The sequence below is a fragment of the Notechis scutatus genome, chromosome 5, assembly GCF_049901735.1.
Source record: "Notechis scutatus isolate UNSWTSFEM ecotype Mainland chromosome 5, rNotScu1.2, whole genome shotgun sequence".
Lineage (NCBI taxonomy): Eukaryota > Metazoa > Chordata > Lepidosauria > Squamata > Elapidae > Notechis > Notechis scutatus.
In genome coordinates, this window is record NC_142013.1 from 115086945 (window position 1) to 115114526 (window position 27582).

At 38.8% G+C, this 27582-nt stretch overlaps 1 protein-coding gene across 1 annotated transcript in view; it reads left to right on the plus strand.

Annotated features, from left to right (window-relative positions):
- The window catches only part of UVSSA (UV stimulated scaffold protein A), a 55637-nt gene that overhangs the window by 14639 nt on the left and 13416 nt on the right, over window positions 1–27582 (plus strand). The window contains 6 exon segments of the mRNA XM_087967589.1: window positions 8700–8814; window positions 19302–19485; window positions 20487–20530; window positions 20533–20620; window positions 24914–25097; window positions 26813–26924. Of these exon segments, the coding sequence (XP_087823715.1) occupies window positions 8700–8814; window positions 19302–19485; window positions 20487–20530; window positions 20533–20620; window positions 24914–25097; window positions 26813–26924 (727 nt within the window).

A 27582-nucleotide genomic window follows, 5' to 3' on the forward strand; every position in this document is an offset into this window, starting at 1 on the left:
GAGAAAGAGAGAAACAGAATGAGGGACACACACAGAGAGAGAGAAAGACTGAAAATGAATGAGAGAGAAAAAGAATGAGGGACAGAAAGAGAGGGAGAGAATGAGGGAGAAAGAGAAAGAATGAGTGAATGAGAGAGAGAGAAATTCCTTGGCCAAAAATCAGAGAGAGAGAGAAAGGAAGAATGAGAGACAGAAAAAGAATGAAAGAGAAAGAGAATGAGGGACAGAAAGAGAAAATGAGAGACAAAGATAGAATGAGAGAAAGAGAGAATGAGAGAAAGAAAGAGAAAGAGAGAAAGAGAATGAGGGACAGCAAGAGAAAGAGAATGAGAGAAAGAATGAGAGAGAGAAAGAATGAGAGAGAAAAAGAATGAGGGACAGAAAGAGAGGGAGAGAAAGAGAGAGACTGAAAATGAATGAGAGAAAAAGAATGAGGGACAGAAAGAGAGGGAGAGAATGAGAGAGAAAGAGAAAGAAAGAGTGAATGAGAGAGAGAGAGAGAGAGAAATTCCTTGGCCAAAAATCAGAGAGAGAGAGAGAGAGAGAATCAGTGTGAGTAGATGCGTGTGAGATATTGGTGTGGTAGAATAATTTGCAAGATCTTCTGGTGAGGATATTAGCATATAAATAGCAGGTGCAGTGACGGCCACCACAGTTGAGTACGCTTAATTTTTAGTTTATAAGAGAGAATGGGTTTTTAAATGCATAGTCATCAAGCCTGCTGAAAGACAAATGAAGTTTAGAGTTCACTTATGAGAGGATTGCCTCACATTAGCGGGGGAAAAAATCACAACTCAACTCTGGGCCCCACTTACGCTCACGCCTGAGCGGAAGCGGTTTCATGAGGGGAAGGGAGACGTTGTGGGTTGCCCACATTGTGATCCACAAAGCGGCTTGTCTTTTTCGGAAATTCGGAGTCGGCGAGCTAATAGCTTTGGCTTCCTTTTTTCTCCTAGGGACGTGTCTGCAGTTGTGGGTGTGCGCCATTGAGTCCTTGTCGACTCCTGGCAACGGCCGGGACGAGTCCCTGTCATGTTCTTAGTCAGGGTTCAGAAGTGGCTTCCCATTGGCTCCTTCCTAGGGCTGAGAGAGAATGACTGGCCCAGGGCCACCCAGCTGGCTGCGTGCCTGACGTGGGACTAGAACTCAAGACTCTCCCAGTTTCTACCCTGGTGCTTAACCACTAAACCACACTGACTCCTTGGTAGGTAGGTAGGTAGATCCTAGATAGAGATGGATGATGGATGGATAGATAGATAGATGGATGGATGGATGGATGGATAGATAGATAGATAGATAGATAGATAGATAGATAGATAGATAGATAGATAGATAGATAGATAGATAGATAGATAGATAGATAGATAGATAGATAGATAGATAGATTGATAGATAGATGATAGATAGATGGATAGATAGATAGATAGATAGATAGATAGATAGATAGATAGATAGATAGATAGATAGATAGATAGATAGATAGATAGATAGATAGATAGATAGATGATGGATAGATGGATAGATGGATAGATAGATCATAAATAGAGATGGATGATGGATGGATAGATAGATGGATATATAGATAGATGAGAAATTATAGGGATGGATGGATATGATAGATGAGTAGTTGGGTGGATAGATAGATAGATAGATAGATAGATAGATAGATAGATAGATAGAAAGAAAGAATATATGATGGATAGACAGATAGATGGTACATAATACAAAATGGATAGATAAATAGAACAGATAAATGGATGGATGGATAGATAAATAGATATAGATAGATAGTTACCATCTATTACTATATCAATTGCTACCAACCTGCCTTCCATGGAGGACCTACATACTGCATGAGTCAAAAAGAGGGCTGTGAAAATATCTATAGACCCCTCACATCCCAGACATAAACTGTTTCAACTCCTATCATCAAAACAACGCTGTAGAGCCCTGCACACCAGAACAACTAGACACAAGGACAGTTTTTCCCCAACGCCATCACTCTGCTAAACAAATAATTCCCTCAACACTGTTCAACTATTTACAAAGTCTGCACTGTATTATTAATCTTCTCATCACTCCTTATCACCCATCCCCTCCCACTTGTGACTGTATAACTGTAACTTTGTCACTTGTATCCTTATGATTTATATTGACTTTCCTAGTATGATTTGATTGCTTTTTGTACCGTATGCTGCTGCTATTATTATTATTATTATTATTATTATTATTATTATTATTATTATTATTATTATTATTATTATTATTATTATTAAGCCTTATGATTTGTGACTCTTGATGAATATATCTTTTCTTTTATGGACACTGAGAGCATTTGCACCAAGACAAATTCCTTGTGTGTCCAATCACACTTGGCCAAGAAAGAATTAGATAGATAGATAGATAGATAAATAGATAGATAGATAGATAGATAGATAGATAGATAGATAGATAGATAGATAGATAGAATATACAATGGATTGATGGTACATGATGGATGAATTTAATTAATTAATTGATTAATTAAGATGCCGCTTCTCTGACCTATAAAGCAAATCTGACCAAACCATTATATTATATATGCTAAAGCAAGGGTCCACCCTGGCTGACCATGAAGAAGCATCTAAGAGAGCTATGTCTGTGGCACCCCAAAGTAGATATTCTTTGTAAAAAAAAAAATGAAGAACAATTATCGTTTCTCACTGAATACAGCATTGCTCATTGGAATAAGTGAAATAAAAATAGCCATCAGCAATGAAGGAACCATGAATGAAGTCAGGAAATATGCCTCAGACTAGCCACGAAGACCTTGGAAAAGATATTTAGGTAGAACATAGAATAATTGGGTGGGAAGGGATCTCGGAGGTCTGCTAGCCTATTGATTGTCTTGTCACTACTGTTGAGGGTGCATTCAAACTGCACACTTCTACATCCACGAGAGTCAGAAGCAGAGTTTTGCACTGAGGCAAGACATATTTTTGAATTAGAAAAAAGAGATTCAAACATTGCAAGTCTTAATTAATGCAATTCTGCTGCTTTTCTGGGTATAAAAAAAAGAGTGTTCTTTCAATAAGCAGTTTTTAAATGAAAAGAAGTGGGGAGGGAAATGGAAATGATGGAATGATCTTGTTTCTGCCCAGTTCTGATCGTTCCCCCTCAAGATATCTTCTTCCCACTCAATGCCATTTATAGTCAATTATCTTTACAAATAAAGAGGGGAAGGCAGTTTGCTTAAAATAATAGGAATGCTAATATCTTTATTTGGGAACCGAGGGATTAATGCTAAGGCGTTAATTTTCTTTTTTTCTTTTACCGCAAATGAGAACTTAATAAAGAAGTTATTCGTCGAATCCAAGGGTGCAGACAATAAGCATAATATTTTATGAAAATGACCCTCATATTTAAAACCTGGCATTATATGTTATGCATTGTAGCACCAAGTCCACATCTACCTTTTGGGAAATTAAAACCCATAAATTCTGTTTAGTGTTTGATATGCACTGTACTAGCTGAAAGCAATCATCGCCCCTAAAACCTTGGTGGCTTTTCACCTTTCATAAATTCCTGGCTAGATCCTATACAAAAAATAATTTTCAGCTCCGTGGCTCATTGTTATTCAAACGTGATTGATTGTCGTCATTTGCTCCGCGAGGAAGTTAAGTGCTCCTGTCATTTCCAAAGAGTATAATTGGGACGTTTTACAGGTCAGTGGAAGTGACAGGCTTGGCTTTTGATTAGTGTTGGACTGATAACAAATATTACAGTTTCCCATGATTAATGCTTTCTATAGAGACTAAATGTGCACTTCATGGATTGTGCCTAAACAGAGTGAATTTGCATCTTATTATTCCGCTCTCCGGCAAAAACCTTTGTGCCTCTTGGAGTGTAAGTGTGCAAGAATGTTGCCGCCCCAGTTTCATCTTACACACGTCCCTTCTTGGGGATTAATTGGGAGATACCTCTTTATGAGCCTAAATCCTTTCTAGGCACTGGGTAAAATAGTAACTGGGAAGTTTCAGCAAACTTTTAAACTCCATTTTAACTTTTCCTCCAGGTTAACCTCATATTAAATCCTATTTAATATTAAATCATGGTTTCCTCTCCCCATGCTATCCCTCTGCGGAACACCTAACTCCTGCAGCACTGTCTTATGCCTAAAGACATATACCCATGTACTGTAGTAGGGCTGTATCATCTTTCCTAGTCCCTTCTCCTATTGGTATCATATGGTTTATCACTTGTTTGTATCTTATGATCAACGATTGCATCTTATGATTTATCATGTTGTTGTCTGTACGTACACTGAGAGTTTCTGCACCGCAGACAAATTCCTCGTGTGTCCAGTCAAGAATATTCCAATTCTAATTTCAACTATTTAGAGAACTATTTAAGGAAATCTGCCGCCTTCCTTTCAGTCCCAACTCAGTTGCCTTCAGAAGCACTCAAATTATTTCAACTTTCTTTCTCTGTGGGTGCCACCAAACTCTTCCTAATTTTTTTATCTTCTTCCCTGGAACTCAAGCGTGCACCAGTCCTATCCGGCGGAGCATCCTAAAAATATCAAGATCAAGAACCAAAACTTACATTTTCATTTCCCTTCCCCTGCTCACAAGCACACGGTTAAAGTTCAGAGGAAGGAAAAGGTTTGAGGATTTGTATACCCCATCAGTCACCTGCAGGAAAAGTTCAGTGATGTTTTAGCATTGCATTCAAAAGCTGGTTTTTCTCCTTGGTCAAAAATAGGCTGACAAGGAAGGCCCTTCATAAGCAGGTTAAACCATTTTCTTCCAGTTTACCAAGTTAAAGGGGCCTCTCTATCTTTTTCAAGCCAACGGTGAATTTTTGCTGAAGGGTTATTGGATTGGGTTCAGTGTTTTACAAAATAAAACCAGGATAGGCTCTCTCTCTCTCTCTCTCTCTCTCTCTCTCTCTCTCTCTCTCTCTCTCTCTCTCTCTTTGTAAATGAAAGTTTTAAGCGCCCTTTGCAAAAACACAGCCTGCAAACTTCTCATTGTTAGGGATCACTGGCACAATTGCATTGTTGCAAAGAAATTGCACAGGAATTTCCCTAACGTCAGATCAAAAACTGCAGAACTTCTTTTAAAAAAATTCCCTGAACTCTAATCTGAAGTTAATCTCAAAGAAAAGTTAGACTTTTTTAAAAAAAGGATAATTCCTAGGCATATACAATATGTTAAGGGAGACTATAGTATTAGCTATTATAAATAATGCCTTTTTTTTTTTTTTACATCTATGGAGATTCTCCATCCTGCAGGTCCTGGATGTGCCAAAGGTGGTTTTTTTTCCAAGAGGCAACTAGACTTTTTGGTTTTGCTTTGAAGATGTTTCACTTCTCATCTAAGAAACTTCTTCAGTTTTTCAGAGCTGAAGAAGCTTCTTGGATGAGAAGCGAAATGTCTTCAAAGCAAAACCAGAAAGTCCAGTTGCCTCTTGAAAAAAAAACCACTTATTTTACCTATCCTGGAAAAATATCTCCCTCCCCTCCCAGAATATAACTATGGTAAAGAGATTTGGCAGTTCATAAAAATAGCAATAACGAGTATAAAATTTATGAATCAGTTAACTTTTAATGTGCAATTTATTTTATCTATTTACAGTCTGCCTCTTGTAATTCCAGTAATTTCTTGAGTCCGAAGGCGTTATTAGGTTCTGGGGAAATAGGATGTTGGCTGTAATTCTTCCCCACACGGCTGCCACAAGGAGATTGCGTAAAACATCACGCAATGATGTAAAGGTTTAGGGTCCCCCCCCCCGTCCCCCCGTTCTTGCCATATCCTAGTTTTTAAATTTTTGTTGTTTTTCATTGAGAGAAGCAGAGGTTTCTCAGCATTTCCTTCAAAAATAAACTTAAAAAAAGACTGAAGCGAGGGAAGAACAATCATTCTTATGTTGATATACTTAGTTTTAACAGCAAACGTTATTATTTATTAAATTTATATGCCACCCCTCTCCCTCTGAAGAACAACCCTATTGTGATGACCCAAAGGGGCGTGGCACAAAGGCGACCCAGTCAGACAATCAGTAGGAGTCCCTTTATTAGCTCCAACTTTGCCCCCAATGTCCAGGTTACCTTCTGGCTGGAGAAAAACTCTCCCAGGAAGAGCCGTTGGCTGCAGAGAATCAAGTCCAAAACGTGGTCAACAAAAACTGTAACTATAAGTCCAATCAAGGCAAGATGAGGTAATTAGTCTGGCAGGGCAGGAGCAAGAATTCCAGACGTGAAGGAACAGCAAAACTCACATGCCAGAAACACAGATAATCAAAGTCAACACAAGATAAACTCACGTTTGTTCCCAGCAGCTGCCGCACTCAGCTTGCATCTTTCTTAAACTCTCATTCCCAGCTATGGCTAATGAAGGGAATCAGGGCCATTTCCTCCCCCGTAAGCCATGCAGCCCACATTGTTCTCTTCTCCGTTCCTTCCTGCGTGCCCTAGGATGAGGAGGGGGTGGGCCTGGTTCGTCCTCTGAACTCCATCTCCCTTGTTCTCCCTCTCCACTGCTCTGCCCAGCTGGACTTTGCCCTTCCCCAGTTTTTTCCACCGTCAATGGAGCCACACTCCCACTCCCTGTCAGCTGTCTGTCTTCCTCCTTGGATTCAGACTCCGACAGGGGCATGACACCAATTGGATCAAACCTAAAATCTCTCATTAAAAGGTATACAGTATGGTATTGCTTTCATTTTCCCTGATATATTTCTAACCCCCTCCTGGGTGAATGGGCCAACGGATTGTAGTGCTTTTCCGTACACAAGTAGTCCTCGACTTACAATGACCACAGCTGAGCCCCAAATTTCCATTACTAAGTGAGACAGTTTAAGTGAGTTTTGCCCCATTTTACGACCTTTCTTGCTACATAGATGGTTAAGTGAATCACTGCAGTCATTAAATTAGTCACACGGTCGTTAAGTGAATCTGGCTTCCCCATTGATTTTGCTTATCAAGATGGTCCCAAAAGGGGATCACGTAACCCCAGGACACTGCAACCATCATAAATATGTCAAATGTCTGAATTTTGGTCAATATGACTATGGGGAGGCCGCAATGGTCATAAGTGTGAAAACCAATTGTAAGTCACTTTTTTCAGTGCCATCACTAAATGTATGGTTGTAAGTGGAAGGACTGCCAGTAATATATGTTGCGGTCCGCCGGCGGCAGCAGAGTCGGACAGAGGGAAGGAACAGGGGCTGGTCCTGGATTCTGGGGAGGGCTCGGACGAGGGATCTGCGTCCGACACAGAGATGGTGCCAGGGCCATATGAGAGTTACATGTGAACTCCGGAGCCTCCAGAATCTGACATCAGTGAGGCAGAGGAACAAGGAGAGCCTGTTCCCAGCGCGCGCATGCACAGAGCTGCCAGAAGGCAAGAACAGTTAAGACAAAAGGGGCGACTCGGGAGTAAGGCTTGGAGGTGATTGGCCCCTCCCATAAGACATAAAGGAGGAGCAAAGGGACACGAGCCTTTGCAGGAAGCAACTTTGCTCGTTCTGGTCAGTTTGAAACCTTGAAGCTCTGTGTGGAGTTTGTGCTCCATTTGGCCTTGTACAACTAATTGGCAATTTAGTCCTTGGCAGCATTTCAAGGGAGATAAAGGTGGGTGCTTATCAGCCTTATCCTGAAGGACTGTGGCAGAACTTCTGTGGGACTATTGACAAACTTTTTGGGACTCATGACAGGCTGTGAATGCATATATTTCAACAGCCATTGAAATAATTTTTAAAAAAAAGTTTTTGGGAACAGCGTGTGGTTGTTACCGTCTTAGGAAGCCTTGGTCAGAACAGTATGGAAGTTAATCTTGGAAATGAAAAGAGATGCCAAACCTTCCATTGATAAACTTAGAATAACTTGATTGTCCCTTTGAATGTAGACTAATTGGCATACATTAAAATGAAATTTCATTGCATGCAGCTCTCAAAGGGGTCACCACCTCCAATGATGTTACATGAATGCTGTCAGGATTCCGGCAATTAAATCCTGAGACTCGAGCCAAACTTCCAAAACTTAAAAAGGATTTATTGGGAGTTAACATGCCGGCACTGCCTGGGTGTAGCCGACTATGAGGCACGTCATTCATTGTAACCCTTGACCCTGGTTTCCCCCCACCCCTGGGTGTATCATAATTCATATTCTCCAATGGGACACATCCATAGCTCAGAGTCATCAATCATGCTCTCCAGTTAGAATTTTGCACTGGTAGAAACTTCGGTCACCTAGTTATTATCTTTGAAAACATTTATGGAATGCACTTTCAGTTTCCAAGCTGCCGCACTGCTCCCCCCCTTCCTTTCTGTTGGCACCTCTAAAAGGACCCTAGAAATATTTTATGAGTTGACAGTCATGACAAAATAAACAAATACAAAATTATGCCTGTACCCACATATATTATATGACACGGAGAAACAACAGCCTAGTTCAGATGTATACGGGTACATCGAGAGAGACGAACATCTTGCAAGTTTACGAGACGAATGGCACGGGGAACCAAAGTGGTTACAGAATCTGGAAGTCCTGCTAGAAATCCTTGGGAACTGCCTGCCAGAAGGGAGCCACAGAAAATAAATACTAAATACATTTTGAGTGTAATAACACACCCAAGCCTGCGGCTTCTGCTAGAATGGATGGTGAGATTTTCCCACCCCTCCATGGTGTCATGAACTTTTTTTTTTACTCTTTGTCCTAGATGAAAAGTGAAAATGAGGAGGAGGAGGAGGAGGAGGAGGAAGAGGAGTTTGTTGAGGTGCCTGAGAAAGAGGGGTTTGAGCCGCACATCCCTGATCACCTTCGGGAAGAATATGGTGAGTTTGTCCAACCATGAAGGAAAGTTTTGCTTTTGGGGCTGGTTTCCGTTTGGAACGTTTTCTTTCGGCCAGTGAATTTGAGAAGGAGAAATTCTTTTTTTTTTTTTTAAAACAAGTTTTATTAATTTTCAAAACACACAAGTCATCATTATCCATTACATATTTAAACCTTTTTCCATTATAAATTTAACAAGTCAGATGAACTATAATTCTATTTTAAACCATTTCCATATAAACATACAAAAACCTCTTATCCATTTTCTCTTTATTTCTCTTTACTCTTATTCCATTTTATTATTATTATTTCATCTATTTCTTTCTGACTTAGTTACCATTATTCTTATTCTATATTTCTGCAAGGTTTCATTAATTCTCCCCAAAAAAAAAAAAAACATATATACACAACACACAAAACATAAAAAAATCTTTTTGGAAAGTAACTTGGACCCAGGTATCTCTTTCTTCATGGACTTCCACTGTATTCATGCTCATATTACATATCATTACTTATTTTATTTACCATTCTAAGTCTTCTATATTAACTTCTCCCCATATTTCACTCTTTTTAATTCTATCTTAATTAATCATCTTAATTTGAGTCATTATATTTGTATCTTTTGTCCATTCTTTATTGTACCTTTGTCTCATTCCTTATAAAAAAAAAAGAAATTTCTCCTGAAATCACTAATCAGAGTATGATGCCTTTCTATCTCCCCACTAAATTAATCAAGTTAATCTTTAAAATAACACCCAATACCCAATCCGATTTTGCTTGGTACATTCTAACTGAATAATACATCCAGAATAATTAAATACATAGTTAAACAATAAATCTAAATATTAAAAACAAATACTATAATAAAAATTTTATAATAACATCAATACCATAGTCTTGTTAAACTCTTTAATTAAAGCTCAATATTCTAAATCTCCCCTCATATTATTAAATTTTAAAACCAATCATTATTAACATTTCAACATTTTAATCTCTTATCAACTCTTAAGCCATTTAAGTTTTCTATTTCTAATACAATACTACAATATCATCTTATGTACCTTGCAAAATCTCTTTGCAGAAATTATACTTATCCTTTATTCCTAAAAAAGATTCCTTTTTTCCCATTTAATTTCAAAACTTTGTAGCTTTTCTCCACCTTTTCCTTTCTTTCTTCTCCCAACAAACCTTTCTACCCCCTTCTTCTAGCCTCTGCCTTACTGGCTTCCCTTCTCTGTCGTATTCCTCTTCCCTTTTGTTTACCATCATTATATTGATTTTGCACCTTATTTTTCCCTTTCTTAAATGTTTTTTTAAATCTTAAGTCCTTTATTTCTCTTCCTTTCCTCTTCCTTCCCTCTTGGTCGAGTTCTGAGATTTATTAAAGATGGCTTCCTCTCCTTCTTCTTCTTCTGCTGTCTTCATCTGTTGCAATGTTTGTTGATAGTTAATGAGCGCCATTTCCAAAAAAAGGCAGGCTTCTTTCAAACCAGCTTTACCATTTTTTTTTTGCTTGCTCATAGTCCCTTCTCAGTTCCTCAATAGAAGGAGCCATTATAAATCTTTTCTTTTCTTTTCTCTTACAACAACCAAAATATTCCAAAGGAAAAATAAAACAATCCCAAAGTTATCAATCAGTCCAAACCAAGACAGAGTTCCCACTCTCTCCTCCTAGGGTAGTATCAATCAGAAAAAAAGAAAGTCCAAATCTATTTCTTAAAATCTTATTGCAATATATTTTAGTCTTTCAATCCTTAAGGCATCTCCTCCAACAAAGTCTTAGCATACAAATATTTTTTTTTTAGTCCTCTCTTTTCCCACTCATCGCTTAGAGCCAGTTTTCACCTAAAAAAAAAAAATAGGTTTCTTAATATTCACTTTTTATTCCGTAGAAAAAGAGGGTAAGCTATCCTTTCAGCACCATCAAACTGCCGCTTTTTCCTCTTCTCGAAGGTATCATTCAGAAAGTCATACTTTTCAGGAATTTTGTTAAATATGTCTTAGAGTCCTAGGAACCAAGAAAAACTTTCTCCTTTCAAGTACTTTCTCCACTTCCTCCTGCGCATTCTTACCCGGCTGCCAGCTTCTTTGTGGCGGCCATTACGGACCACCGCTGCACCGTCCTGGGAAAAGGGGTTCTGCTGGCCGGGAGGGGGTCTGCAACACCCCAAACCCCTCTCCGGATCCCCCTACCTTCAGCTGCCCCTGCAGGGCAGCCTAGCTCCGTATCCGTCCGGATCGGAGCCCCAAAAACGGCTAGCGCGGCAGGGATCGCGCAGCTTCGCAAATCCCTGCCACTCATGAAGCCGACAAACCGGAAGTTTTCAAGGAGAAATTCTTATCAGATTTCTGAATAACATTTTTTTTATTTTATTTATTTATTTTATTTTGTCAAGCAATTGTTAGATAATAGGTATCAGTATAAACATGATTATGAATACATGAAATGGATACGAATAAGAAAGATGTACAGCTAGCCCATCAACTTACAATTAAAATTGAGTCTGGAATTGAAGTTGCTAAGTGGGAAATTTGCAAAGTGAGTTTTGTCCCATCTATGACTTTTCTTGCCCCGTGTGATGACCCGGAGCATGGCACAAAGGCAACACAGTCAAATAAGCAAGAAGAGTCCCTTTAACTTTCTCCAACTTTTCCCCCAATGTCCAGGTTACCTTCGGCTGGAGAAAAACTCTCAGGAACAGCCTTTTTAAGTGGAGGAAATTCAGTCCGAAAACAAAGTACACACAAGCTATAACTAAAAATCCACACAAACCACACTGCAGCAATTCACTGGACAGGGCAGAATAAGGAATTGCAGACTTGAAAGGCCAGCAAAACACACACAGTTGGGAAGACGCCAGGAACCCAGATAAGCCTCAAACATACCAGATAATTCACAATTTGCTTCCAACAACTTGCTGTGCTCAGCTTTCCTTTTTAAACACGGTGTTCCCAGCTGTAGCTAATGGAGGGAATCAGGGCCCTTTCCTCCCCCGTAAGCCAAGTTGCTCCCTTCTCCGTTCCTCCCTGCATGCCCTAGGATGAAGAGGGGGTGGGCCTGGGTTTTCCTCTGAACCTCCTTTCCCTTGTTCTCCCTCTCCCCTGCTCTTCCCCCTTTTCTCCCACATCCAACGGAGCCACACTCCCGCTCCCTGTCACATGACCCCAAGACACTGCAACCGTCAAAAATCCATGCCAGTTGCCAAGCCTCTGAATTCTGATCACATGACCATGAGGATACTGCAATGGCCATAAGGGTGAAAAACAATCGTATGTCACTTTTTTTCAATGACGTAATTTTGAACAGTCACTAAATGAACTGTTGTAAGTTTGAGGACTGCCTGATCTTTGGAGAACCGCTGACCTTCGTTAAGCGGAGTTAATTGCCTGCAATTTTTTGCTTTGGAAATGCGGAAAAGGGAATTAATTGTGCTGGGTTTTAGAGAAAAGTCTTACCTCAGTTGTTATATTTTTCTAGCAACTTCTTTTTTGCTTAGGCAAAGCGTATCGTGTCCCGGTGGATTCTAGTCTATCCAGCAGCAATCTGCCATCTTTATTTATTTCCAGCCCGGCTGATTAATCGGGGGGACATTTTTAAGCCTTCCTTAAAGCTTCCTTTGATTAACGACACCAATTATTCAATTAAAACTTGCAGCCTTAATTTTACCATGGCATTTAGAGCTTTGCAACCCGGGTAAATCTTGTCACCCTTCTTCAGTCTTTTTTTTTTTTCACCGGCTCTTGAGAGTTTTGTTAGGATCTCACTCGATCTAGTACGCTCTGTAAGAAATGATCAGCTCAGTTTAAAAAATGGCTCCCACGGATTCCTGGGAGCTGCTACTCCTGGCTTTCTCCTTTTCCCATCCATAATAAAATGTCTACATTCTCTGTCAATTAAACATATTTTTTTCCCTCATGGCCCTCAGACCTTTTACAAGTAGTTCTCCACTTACAGTCTTTCACTTCATGGCCGTTCAAAGTTACGACTGTCAGGGCTCCAACAAATCCAGCCTCATTCAAATCAGAAGTCTCTAGCCGCATCGCTCAGAGTAAAAAAAAATATGCTTTATTAGGAGCGGCCATGACGGCGTTAGCTGGGTGCAGCCGACACTAAAATACATCATTCATTTCCCCCTTGATCCTGGTCTTCCTCCCACCCCCTGGATGTATATTCTTCAATGGGACACCTCCATAGCCAAGAGACATCAATCAGGCTCTCCAGTCATATTTTTGTTCACTGACAACTTTAGGCTTCCAGGGCGATTATCTGGGCACTTGAGGAATGCACTATTTCCCCCCACTCTCTTTCTGCTGGCAGCTAAAAAGGGCATCTTTTTAGTTGACAACGACATCTCTGGAAAAAAGTGACTTATTTTTAGATCAAAATTCAGAGGCTTGGCAACTGTCTCATATTTATGACGTCACAGTGTCCTAACAAATGCAGTGATTCGCTGAACAACGGTGGCATGATTGGCAAAACTCACTTAAGAAATGTCTCACTTAGTATCAAATTTTGGGCTCAATGATGGTCATAAGTCAAGGGCTACCTGTTTATATTATATTATATTATATTATATTATATTATATTATATTATATTATATTATATTATATTATATTATATTATATTATATTATATTATATTATTATATTATATTATTATATTATATTATATTATATTATATTATATTATATTATATTATATTATATTATATTATATTATATTATTATATTATTATATTATATTATATTATATTATATTATATTATATTATATTATATTATATTTATTATATTATATTTATTATATTATATTATATTATATTATATTATATTATATTATATTATATTATATTATTATATTATATTATATTATATTATATTATATTATATTACATTACATTACATTACATTACATTACATTACATTACATTACATGTATATATATATGTGTATGTATGTATGTATATAATTTTTATTAGACATTTCCAACAGTTTAAAAACATATTTACATTTCCAACGACGTTACAGCATCATCATCATTCATGTTCATATATCAATTGCTATATTACTTTTATATCTATTGTCTAGCCCAGGTGTAGCCAACCTTTTGGACCTCAGGGACCACCACACTCATCATTTTAAATCCCGTGGCCCAGAGACCCTGGGAAAATCCCCCCAAAAGTCTGCAGGAAAATCCCCCACCCCATTTTCCTACCAATCGATCATTCTTTATTTGGGATCGCAGGATACCAGCTCCGTTCTCTGGGGGGTGGGGGGAGAGACTTTTGGCTGCATGCAAGGAAACCAGCAGAAATAGCAGAAGTCTTTCTTTCTCTCCCCCAAACTCTGCCAGAAATGAGTCTTTGCCAGCACAGCCTCTTGGAGCAGGAGGACTTGTAGGGTCCCAAAGACTCATTTCTGGCAGAGTTTGGGGGAGAGGAAGAAAGATTTTTGCTGCTTTCCTTGCGTGCAGCCAAAAGCAGAAGAAGGAAGAAGCGGAAAGAAGCAGCCCGGTGGCCAAGCCAGGTGCGTGGGGTGCATGGGGCAAGTTCCCCCCTTCTTCCCTTTCTCCCCTCCCCTCACTACCTCGTGTTGTTCGCAATGCAAGCGACGCAAGCCTTGTGTTCCCGCAGGCCCTGTGGGAGGCACAACCTTGTGTTCCTGCACAGCCTGAACCAATTGCTTTTGGGTTGGGGGGGAGACATTTATCTGCGGACCACCAAAATTTTCTCATGGACCACCATTGGTCCCTGGCCCACTGGTTGGAGACCCCTGCTCTAGCCAAATATATCAGGTGCCCCAGACTAGATAGTACTCAATTTCATTTTTCTCTTTTAACTGAAGGGTCAGCCTGTCCATCTCTGCAAAGTCCAGGATCTTTCTTATCACTGTCCCTTCAGTTCAGTTGGTATATTCTCTTGCTTCCAGGACTGTGCTTATACAATCCTAGTTGCTGTTAGTATATGTAAAATAATATATACATCTGTTTTAGCATGACTTTCCCTTAATATTCCTAATAAGAACGGTTCCTGTCTGACTTTGATTTTTCCCCCTCATTATTTCCTCTATCCACTTATGAATTCTACTCCAATATTTTTTTGGGTTCCAATCATGTCCACCACATGTGGAAGAAGGTGCCCTGTTTATTTTTACATTTCCAACAGTTTGGGCTTCTATTTGGAAACATCTTTGCCAATCTGGCGGGGGATAGGTACCATCTGTAAAACATTTTGTATATGTTTTCTCTATGCGCTGCTGATAGAGTTAGTTATATTTTTTTCCCCCACGTTTTTCCCAATATTCTAATTCAATGTTATATCCCAGATTTTTTGCCCAAACTATCGTTGTTTCCTTTACAATTTCTTCTTCCATTTTGAAATTCAAAAGAAAATTGTATATTTTGGGTAGCATTTTCTCTTCTGTTGCTACCTGTATTTTCAATTGGTGTTGCAAACTGTCTTCTAAGTGAAAGTCTAAAGAAGTAAAAGTGAAGAAGAATTGTAGATGTTTTAAAAAGGAATTCACAAACACCTAACAGGTGTTCAAATTCAAAAGGGAAGAACATCTGTAATTCTCTAAAACATCTTTAAAAAAAACACCTGGGTTTGCACACCTGCCCTGTGCAATTGACATAATGATGTATTTTCAATTAAGGAAACCTATCCAGGTGCCAACTCCCCCATCTGCTTCAAAATACCTTATTGTCCATCTGCAGAGCTGTGGTATCCAAATATGAATTAACTTGATTCATATGAAGAACCGTTGCAAAAACTGGGCATGGCTAGTTTAATGAAAAGAAGGACCAGGGGAGGACATGATAGCAGTATTCCAGTATTTGAGGGGCTGCCACAAAGAAGAGGGGGGTCAAATTATTCTCCAAAACACCTGAAGGCAGGACAAGAAACCATGGATGGGAACTAAGCAGGGAGAGATTCAACCTAGAACTAAGGAGAAATTTCCTGACAATTAGAACAATTAATCAGTGGAATAGAAGTTGCCTCCAGAAGTTGTGGGTGGAGGTTTTTAAGAGACTGGACAGCCACTTGTCTCAAATTGTATAGGGTCTCCCGCTTGAGCAGGGGGTTGGACTAGAAGATCTCTCAAGGTCCCTTCCAGCTGCATTCTGGTTGATTGATCGATCGATTGATTGAATTGGATGCCCAGTGATCTGTTTACGAAGCATTTTCAGGAAATACCCCTACACAAAATTGTCCACGTTGCTTTGAATTTGCATGCTGATTAACAGCAAATTATAAACTGCTTATCTTGGAATAAAAATTAATTTGCTTTTAATTAAAGCATTCCACTCTGAAACCCACGCTCGTATAAAGTGGGCAATTCCTAAGCCTTTTGCATCCTGATATAAAAAACCTCCAAAGTTCAACTGCTACTTGAATGCCTTTTCACAGCAAGCACTGAGATAGAGAAGAAGCACTGAATTGTCCAATTTCCATTTTATCCTTAAAATTTAGAACCTTCTGTTTCATGGCTTACCAATTTTTCTTTTCTTTGTATACTAGGTCTCTGCTCTATAACCAAACAGTTACCATCCAGAAACAGCAGAGTAGTTTTTAATTAATCTCACAGCTGCAAAAAAAAAAGTACATCCTGACTGCCATTAGGGCAAGAAATGAGTTTTGGGATAGAAGTGAGAGCCAATTTGATTTTCTGTGGGCAAGATGGAATGCAAATTTGCAAAAGAATTTCTGTGATTAGACAACTGAAGTGTGAAGACATAACCCATTAAGGGGTGTCATGCCAAATTAACATTACCAGCCTTTTTTAATGACCCCTCATTTGTATAATCCTTATTTACACTAGCACCTGATCACCAATGGATTTTTTTGCACTCCAAATTCCCAGCAAAAGAGTCCAATTTGATTGAGAAACGGGCCCTTTGATTGCAATCGGAACTTATTTTAAATTTGACCGATAAAAGACCTTGAAAGAAAAATTTGGAACTTCCTTACTATAAATGCCCAAAAGATGGAAAGACCTTCAGTGGAAGAATCGGTCTGACTCTAGTGTTGGCAAAGATGACAAAGCCAACGAAAGGGAAGAAGAATTTATCTAGTTTTCCTTCTGTTTGGAAATGGCTTCTGGATTCTGTACTCAAAACTGAAAGAGAAATAAAACTTTAATTGTAGGTTCCGATGACTACAAGGGTTTTTTTGTGGTGGTAGAAATGGGTTGAAATATTTAGAAATTTAAAGCAAAAAGGTTGGTTTGTATTGTCCCAAAGGTGCTTTTTTTTTCAGGAAGCAACTGGACTTTCTGGGTTTTTCCTTTGAAGATGTTTCACTTCTCATCCAAGAAGCTTCTTCAGCTCTGAAGAAGAGGAACTGAAGAAGCTTCTTGGATGAGAAGTGAAACATCTTCAAAGAAAAACAGGAAAGTCCAGTTGCTTCCTGAAAAAAGCACTTTTGGGACAATCGTGACCTGGCATTTGTTTGTATTCTACTGCACTGTACTGAAAAAATTGGAAGTCACAACTCCACACCCCCTTTTTTCTCTCTTCTTTCTGCACTTCTTTTCTCTTTAACTTTCTCGATTTTTGCTTCTCTTTTATTCTACCTTATAATAAACTTTAACGAAATGCTTAAAAACTAAGAGAAGTTATTTATAGAAGAGTATATTTGAACCAAAATGAGGCTGGTAGTTCCAGTAAAAAGCAGAGAATGAAACGATGCTGATAGATAAAGGCACAGCGATAGGCTAAAGATTTAATGAATGATATTAGAAGAATATATTCTAAAAAATATTTTTTTAAAAATTGGGAAATATATCAAAAAAATCAGGTGCCCAAACTGGATCCAAAGCACATTTGTGCATCTTTACATCAGATTGAGATCAAATTCAGCTTGTAACACAGAATGGTGGTGTGCCTTCACACAACAATTTTGCTCCTGTTGCGTGGAGCAGAAGACAAAAGATTTCCCAATTCTCCTGCCTAAATTCTTGGGATTCTAGCTCATATTAATCAACATTTTTTCGTAGATTAAATGGATTGGATCTGTGTACGGGAAGGCTGGTAGGAAGCAAACCCATTCTCCGAAAAGTTTTTATTTTTTATAATTTATGTTCTTGCTTGGTGTGCATTTCTCTCCATTGCACTAAATCCCGATGAAGTCTGCTCTTCTATCTTCTCTGGATTTTGTTTTTTGTTTTTTGTTATCCAAGGAGTTTTTTTAATCTTCCCCCTAATCCCACCATTTCTATCAGGACATAATCTCTTTCTCAAATTTACATTTTAATTACAAGGCCAGCTGAACGAGCTGAAATCAATAAAGTCAGCCTTCTCCCCTGTCCAACTTGCTGCGGAAAACCCAACCTCTCTCTTTCCTTCTATTGATTTATCTCTCTTTAGCACTGTCTTGCTTTATTGCCGCAGGCAAATAGGTGCCATTGGGTCAGTTTAAAGGAGGAGGAAAAAAGGGAATTTGGACTTTTATTTCATTTTTTTTTCCTTCTGCCGGTGAAAGTATTAGGTGACGTGTATTAACCAAAAGCATTGTCAGTGGTATGATGGAACGTTAAAAATACGTAAAGGATAGCTTTAAAGTCTGGAAAAATTGCAATTTTGGGAGCATTTTGCTTAATGTGAAATGGAAAGTTACATAACCTGGGATAGCAAGAGCAGATGCACATATATAGATGGTGAGTCTTTGAGAACTAAACGCAATGAAATTTCATTCTAATGTAGGCCGATTAGTGTACATTCAAAGTTATTGTCAACAAAGGAATAGAAATAGAAATAGAAATAATAGAAATAGAAATAGAATAGAATATTGGGATGAAGAATAGAATAGAATAGAATAGAATAGAATAGAATAGAATAGAATAGAATAGAATAGAATAGAATAGAATAGAACAATAACTTCTGTTCTACTCTACTCTACTCTACTCTACTCTACTCTACTCTACTCTACTCTACTCTACTCTACTCTTCTTTCCAATATCCTATCCTATCCTATCCTGCTTCACAGTCCTTTCCAGCCCTCTCTAAGTGATTTACAGAGTCAGCGTATTGCCCCCCAACAATCTCGGTCCTCATTTTACCCACCTCAGAAGGTCGTAAGGCTGAGGCAACTTTGAGCTGGTCAGGATCAAACTCCTGTCAGTGGGCAGGGAGCCCATCCTGTAATACTGCATTCTCGCCACTGTGCCACGAGGGCTCAACAGACAGAGGAGTATAATCATATTTTCCTTAAATACAAAACATGAATCAGAAATGTTGCAACTTAGCTCAGGTAAATACCCATCCCTCAACCGTGCAGGCAAAAATGTATGTCTCTTCTTACTCAGTTTGGTTCTTTTGCTGGACAGCAATGTTTTGGATTCGTGAACTAATTTTCCAGGTAGCCTTAGAACCATATTCTGTGTACAACGTTAGCTGGGCAAACCCACCTTCGGATGAGGCAGGAATCGTTTTACGCCCAGCTCGGCAATACTTCCACTCACCAGACTCTCTCTTCCTTTATTCTCTGAGGCCTGGAGCCTGTCTTGCCCACCAGGAAAAATGTGGCCGGGACTGGAAAGAACAGAGCTGCCCCAGCATCTCCGTTCTCGTCCCCATCTGTGAGGAAGGAGGAAGAGCTGGATCCCACCTGCGCTGCAGCCACCTGGAAAATTATCCGAGATAAACTGCCCAGGCTGCCCACTGCAGAGGACAGGTAGATAGTAGACGTTGAAGAGGCATCTCTGCCCCCATCGCATTCTCGGGTACCAATCAACGGCATGGAAGCATGTTAGGCCTTAATCACTGTGTAAAGTTGGCCTTTCTTATGTCGTTGTAGAGACGATATTTTAAATCAGGGCATTGTGAACATTTTGGGGGTCCTTGGTGTTCTCTAAGTTTTGGTTTGGTTTTTTCCTTGCAGACATTTCATTACCCAACTAGGTAATGTCATCCGTGTTAGAAGGGAGTAATGGTTGCGGGGGAGGAAGAGGAGGAGGAGGGGGAAGGAGGAGGAAGAAGAAAAGGAGGAGGAAGAGGGGAGGAGGAGGAGGGGAAGAAGGAAGAGGAGGAAGAGGAGGAGGAAAACGAGAAGGAGGAGGAAGGGGAGGAGGGGGAACAAGGAAGAGAAGGAGGAAGAGGAGAAGGAGGAGGAAGGGGAAGGAGGAAGAAGAGGAAGAAAACAAGAAGGAGAAGGAGGAAGAGGAGGAGAGAGGGAGGGAGGTGCTCTTTGGTGCTCTTTGAGTTTGGTTTATTTTTCCCCCTTGTAGACATTTTATTACCCAACTAGGTAACATCATCAGTGCTAGAAGGGAGTGGGGTTTACTCTTCGTTTTAATGTACAAATGGCTTGCCCTGAGAGTTTTGGTTTGGGTGTTTCTGGGGGGTTCCTTGATGAGGTTTGTTCACTGGAACCCCCAGCCGAAGAAGCCACCAACTCCAACAGCCAAACAACCGCTTAATTAGAAGGAAAGTGTGAAGGATTGTTATAATTATGCTTGTTAAAGATGAGAAGGCTGTAAAATTTAGTCCCCCTTCTTAGATCTTGCTTGGTCTGCCTCTCCTCCCAGGAATCCAAAACACAAGAGTGTTGTTGTGAACACACAATAAACCAGGTGAATTCCCGCTTAGCAACAGGCTGCATCACGCAAATTTGAGCGCAAGCTGAAATTTGGTCGTCTTTCTCTTTCCCATTTTTTTTTCCATGCATGTTGTTAGGGATTGTGAACCAACCACATCCAAGGAGGCCAGCAATCAACGCAAAGGGAGAAAGCCAGAGCTCCCCTGGTCCCTTTTGGACTCGATCTCTTCTACTGGGGCCAGGAGCAACCAACGTCTGGAAAAATCCTCAGGTAAATGGGTCCCAAATATTTTAACACGTTTCCCTGCCTGGAGGTGAACCAGTTCCAAAATTGTTTACGATGATAGATGCACGCACATTTTACATGCTCATTTTTTCCCCAACGCCATCACTCTGCTAAACAAATGATTCCCTCAAGACTGTCCAACTATTTACAAAGTCTGCATTACGATTACTGTTAATCTTCTCATCACTCCTTATCCCTCATCCCCTCCCACTTGTGACTGTATGACTGTAACTTCGTTGCTTGTATCCTTACGATTTATATTGACTGTTTCCTAGTATGATTTGATTGCTTATTGTACCCTTTGACGACTATTAAGTGTCATACCTTATGATTCTCAACTCTTGACAAATGTATATTTTCTTCTATGTACCCTGAGAGCATTTGCACCAAGACAAATTCCTTGTGTGTCCAATCACACTTGGCCAATAATGAATATTCTATTCTATTCTATTCTATTCTATTCTATTCTATTCTATTCTATTCTATTCTATTCTTTCTAGTCTAGTCCATCTATCTTCCTTCCTACCTACCTACCTATCATCCATCTATCTACCTACCTACCTACCTACCTGTCTTCCTACCTATCTACCTACCTACCTACCTACCTATCATCTCTCTCTCTCTCTCTCTCTCTCTCTCTTTCTCTCTCTCTCTCTCTCTCTCATTTGATTGCTTATTGTACCCTATTATGAAGTGTTGTACCTGATGATTCTCGACTCTTGACAAATGTATATTTTCTTCTATGTACACTGAAAGCATTTGCACCAAGACCAATTCCTTGTGTGTCCAATCACACTTGGCCAATAAAGAATTCTATTCTATTCAAGTTCCTGGGAGAGAAAGAGCATTCAGATAATTTCTTACCCAAACTGATTCAGCTCAAACAAAGTTCAATGTTTAATTAATTCAGTGTCCAATTCTGTTTATTCATTTGCAGACTGCTTTAGACCGAGAAGGGTAGTGCAAAAATATTAATATTATAATTGGTAGAAATAGGAAAATTGGTGAAGATCAACAACGTTGGCTAAATTTCCAGGAAAACCTATTCTTAATCCGCTAGGGGGCATAAGATGTCAACAATAAGATTGCATAAAACCAGTTTGGACGTCGGAAAGTCGAGTCTTTCTCTTCCTTCCTCCCTCTCTTTAAAATAAAATCCAACTTTCAATTTTCATTACCCTTTTTTGGGAGAAAAAAATAACCTTCCCCACAATTAGTAGCATCTGCTTTGAACCAAGCCCCAAACTTGCTTTCAAAATTCAAGGACCGTTCTCTCTCATTTTTTAAAAATATTTTTTTTATTTTTTTAATCTTTTAAAAACATCTCATTAGGTGAACAATGTGTTTCCAGGTTTTCACATTTCCATACAAACGTGACCATAATTACATACCAGCTTTCATATCCAAATTTATATCATATTATTACTTATTAACCTTTTCTTTAAATACTTGCATACATTATTTAACAATATTATCGATATTCTTATTCAATTTCTATATTCATTACTCTTATTTTATATAATCTTATTTCATATTACAGCTTATTTCATTTCTTTAAATATTCTCCTGTCTTACTGAACAATGTTATCCATATTCTTATTCAATTTCGATAATAATTATACACGTATTCTTACATCTGCCACATTTGCAATTTTTTCCACGTGCAATTATTCCATTCAAAGGTTTTTCCCCTTTTATTCCCAATTTGAGTTTGCCACACCTTTACTTATACATTTACTCCCCATTTACTCCCTTTAACCCATTATAAAAATGTATAAACAATACAGCCGTAGTAGTTCCTTAACTACTATTAATTAGGCACACGTACAAATATACATTTTACATCAGATTCCACATGGTATTCCCTTTATTATATTCAAACCATATATTTATTCCAAAAAACAGTTACATACTAACTTTATCTTCCCATTTTAGTAAAGACCATTCTCATAATTACAGAGGAACAAGAGTTGGAAGGGAGCTTCTTATCCAGTGGTTACCAACCACGAGAAAATTTTTGTGGTCTGCAAAGAAATAGTCCCCCCCCCCCCAAAGCAATTAATCCAGGCTGCCTGGGAACACAAGGCTGCGCCGCCCACATGGCCGGCGGGAACCCTCCCTGCCCACTGACTCCTGACCTGGCAAACTTGCCTGCTAAGTTGCTATCTTTCTCTCCCCCCCGCAACTATCAGCTGTTCTGCTGTGCCAGGAGATTTAGATTAGCTAGAAAGCAGGAAAACATTGGATTTCTTGCTTTCTAGCTAATCTAAAAGCAGAGCTGAGCCTGAAGCTTCCATTATTCAGGGCAGACTCAGGTAGCTGATGGCAGAAATACAGATCTCTGAGTGAATCTGTGATTCTGTGAGCAACTCAATCTGCCTGCCTGCTTTGCCCGATTTTGGGTAAAAGTTGCTCTTTTTTTAAATAAAAAATTCAATATTTACATAAATATTTATAATATTTACATACAAGCCATGCCCAGCCAGTCACATGACCAGCAAGCCACACCCACAAATTAGGCCACACCCACAGAACCCTACCCCTCCCTCTGTGTTTGGGGGGGGGGGGAGAGGGATAGGTTAGATCTCTCTCTCTCTCTTTTTCTTTCTCTTTCTCTTTTTCTCTCCCTCCCTTGCACCAACATCAGCAAGCCAATGCCAGTCAAAATTCATATTAGTAGCCTTAGTAGATTTAAAATTATGAGTTTGGTGGTCCCTGGGGTCCAAAAGGTTGGCGACCCCTGATCTAGTCCAACCCCCTTCTAATCAAGGAGAGAAGGACATTCTATATTCTGTCTGGGTTACCGTGTGATGACCGTTTCCACAAACCAGGGGTTCCAGATGGCTTGATTTGTTCTTCCTTGGTCTCTGACAACATTTGGGACCTTCAGCAAAATCACATACCTCCCATTTCTTCCCCTGAAATTTTATGCAGCTTTATTCTGCAGAGACTCCAAGACAGCAAATCTAATAACCAAGGAAAGGAAAAGATCTGGAAATGACTCCCTTCAAATAGCACCTGATTGAAGTTAGCTTGTACAGGAAGTCCTCGACTTACAACAGTTACTTTTAGTGACAGTTCAACATTGCTACAGCACTGAAAACACTGACTTACGACCATTGTTCACACTTACGACCATTGCAGCCTTCTCCAGGGTCAAAATTAAGATGCTTGGAAACTGACTCGTATATTTATGACAGTTGCAGTGTCACATGGTCCTCCTTTTGCGACCTTTTAACAAGCAAAGAAGCTAGAATTGTGTTTGCACAGCAGTGGAAAAGGGAAGAGATCCCCACAGGTGAAAATGTGATTAAAAAAAATATGAGGATGTGCAGAAATGGATAGACTAACACTTGCAATTAAGCAAAAGGAAGAAACTGTATACTTTTTGACATGGGACTTCTTTGATCAGTGGCTAGCTAATAAAAACAGAAGTTAGAAATGTAGATATAAGAAAAGGACTAATGATGCAAGGGAGGTTTGTTAAAATGGATAAGCTATATTATTATTATTATTATTATTATTATTATTATTATTATTATTATTATTATTATTATTATTATTATTATTATTATTATTATTGAACTAATACTAATATAATGAACATTGTTGTAAACACTTTGATTATTATTTCCTAGAAATATTTGTACCCACAGAACACACTATTTAACTAAAAGATGGAATTTTTATAAGTTATAAAATAAAATAAAAATTATAAAAAACAAACAAACAAGCAAACGGGAAGCCAGATTCACTTAACAATGGGGGCAAGAGAGGTCATAAATTCGCTTAATACCTGTCTTGCTTAGCAACAGAAATGTTGGCCTCATTTGAGGTCATATGTTGAGGACCAGCTGAGGTTAAAATAGTTGTATTTGGGCGCACTAAATCCAAGCTTTTATTATTAGGTCTCATCCTGGGCACCCTTTTTTTTAACTATTACCACCTGGCAGATGGTACAGGATAATAATAAAAACAAGGACAAACAGGCTGAAAAACAGCTTCTATCCCAGAGCAGTAGCTCATTTGAATTCTACTGTATAGTGCAATGTTGGTGTGGTGTCGGGGGTTTTCGGTTCAATGTGTGGAGGGTGAAGGATGTGTGTTTGTGTTTATTTTCATGGTCATGATGTGCACTGAAGATGGTGTTTGATTTCGTTGTACGAGGTGCAGTTGCAAGAAAGTAAACTAAAAATTAGATATATAAAAGGGCCGAATATCAGGAGCATGTAGAGGAATTTATATCGGTGATTTATCACTGAATTTTCTTCTCTCTAGGTTTTCCTCTCAGCATCGCTTCTGGGCTCCCAGTGAGGTGGAAGAAGAAGTAGAAAACAAGGAGCTTTCAGGGATGCTCAAAAGCCGCTATATCACCTACGCTGGCACCTTTGAACCCGTGAAGCACAAGTGCCGAGCCCCGATGCCCAGCGGAGGCCTTTGCGAAAGGCAGGATAGATTTAAGGTGGGTGCGAAGGTCGTGTCAGACCCTGTGCAGAAGATCTCACCCAGCCTTTCTTCGAGGGTTTTGAGAGCAGGAGGAACTTGGAATGGAATGGAATAGAAAATAGAACAGAAAATAGAACAGAAAATAGAACAGAAAATAGAATAGAAAATAGAATAGAAAATAGAATGGAATGGAATAGAATAGAAAATAGAATAGAAAATAGAACAGAAAATGGAATGGAATGGAATAGAATGGAATAGAATAGAATAGAAAATAGAATAGAAAATAGAATAGAAAATAGAATAGAAAATAGAACAAAAAATGGAATGGAATGGAATAGAATGGAATAGAATAGAATAGAAAATAGAATAGAAAATAGAATAGAAAATAGAATAGAAAATAGAACAGAAAATAGAATAGAAAATAGAACAGAAAATAGAATGGAATGGAATAGAATAGAAAATAGAATAGAAAATAGAATAGAAAATAGAATAGAAAATAGAACAGAAAATAGAATAGAAAATAGAATAGAAAATAGAATGGAATAGAATAGAATAGAAAATAGAATAGAAAATAGAATAGAAAATAGAATAGAAAATAGAATAGAAAATAGAACAGAAAATAGAATAGAAAATAGAACAGAAAATAGAATGGAATGGAATAGAATAGAAAATAGAATAGAAAATAGAATAGAAAATAGAACAGAAAATAGAATAGAAAATAGAACAGAAAATGGAATGGAATAGAATGGAATAGAATAGAATAGAAAATAGAATAGAAAATAGAAAATAGAACAGAAAATGGAATGGAATAGAATAGAAAATAGAATAGAAAATAGAATAGAAAATAGAATAGAAAATAGAACAGAAAATAGAACAGAAAATAGAATAGAAAATAGAACAGAAAATGGAATGGAATGGAATAGAATAGAAAATAGAATAGAAAATAGAACAGAAAATAGAATGGAATGGAATAGAATAGAAAATAGAATAGAACAGAACAGAATTCTTTATTGGCCAAGTGTGATTGGACACACAAGGAATTTGTCTTTGGTGCAAATGTTCTCCATGTACATAAAAAATACATCAAGAATCATAAGATACAACACAGTGATAATCATAGGATACTAAATAAGCAATCAAATCATACCAGGAAACTAAATAAAACAACATAAATTGTAAAGATACAAGCAACACTGTTATAGTTATAAGTTGGAAGAGATTGGTTAAAATAGGGAGGATGAGAAGAAGAATAGTAATACAGTCTTACTAAATAGAATGGAGTGGAATAGAGAATATACAGAATAAAATAGAATAGAAAATATACTATAGAATAGCATAGCATAGCACAGCATACAGTACAATAGAGTAGAGTAGAATAGAATAGAATAGAATAGAATAGAATAGAATAGAATAGAATAGAATAGAATAGAGAATAGAATAGAATAATATATTGGAAAGGACCTTCTAGAATATAATGACCTAAGGTAGAGTAGAGTCTACCATTTCAGACAAAAGAATAGGGAGATTATCGACCTTCAATCTCTTCCAATCTCTTTTAAAACTTCCAGTAATGGAGCACCAACAACTTCTGAAGGCAACTTCTGTTCCACTGGTTAATTGCTCTCCCTGTCAGGAAATTGTCTAAATTGATTTAGATTCATAAATTAATCATGTCACGGGAGCATTCCCTGAGACCTTAAAAAAAGATCCTGTCCCTATTTCCTCCCCAAGTGCCCTTTCCATGGAAAAATCATTCCTCGGGATGAATCGGGAAACCCCGTGAACCAAGAGGACCGAGAGAGAGAAGCGAAGAGGCAGTTCGAGAGGAAAGAACAGCAGCCAGGTTGGTGGAGGGGATTCCGTCTCTCGCGGGAATTTACCTTAAATTCAGCTTACAGGACGGTTGAACGCCGCAAACTCTTTGATGGGAGTCTAATAAATCAGGACACGGGCAGTTCTCGACTTACGGCCACAAGTGAGCTCAACATTTCCATTTCTAAGCAAGACCGTTGTTCAACGAGCTGTGCCCCGTTTTACGACCTCCCTTGCTGCCATGGTTAAGGGATTCCCTGCAGTTGTGAAGTTAGGTGGACCTGGCTTCCCCATGGATTTTGCTTGTCAGAAGGTCGCAAAATAGGACCCCGGGACATTACAACTGTCATCAATACGAGTCAGTTGCCAAGTGCCTGAATCTTGATCACGTGACCAAGGGGATGATGCAATGGTTGTGAGTGTGAAAAATGGTCATAAGTCAACGTTTTTCAGCACCTTCGTAACTTTGATGTCAACTCGTAAAGCATTCCTGGCTTGCTCTCGAGTTGCCATAAGGAGGAGGGAGGGGGAGGAAGATCTGATGGAGCACTTCGGTTGCTATGACCAGAAGCACATTCCACGCATACCTTTCTCCAGGCTGTGTCCCAGGTTACCAGAGCCAGCCGAGGGTCATGTTTTGTACAGCCCGGGAAAGTGTTTAGTTGGAGAATGTGATTTATGACATGCCC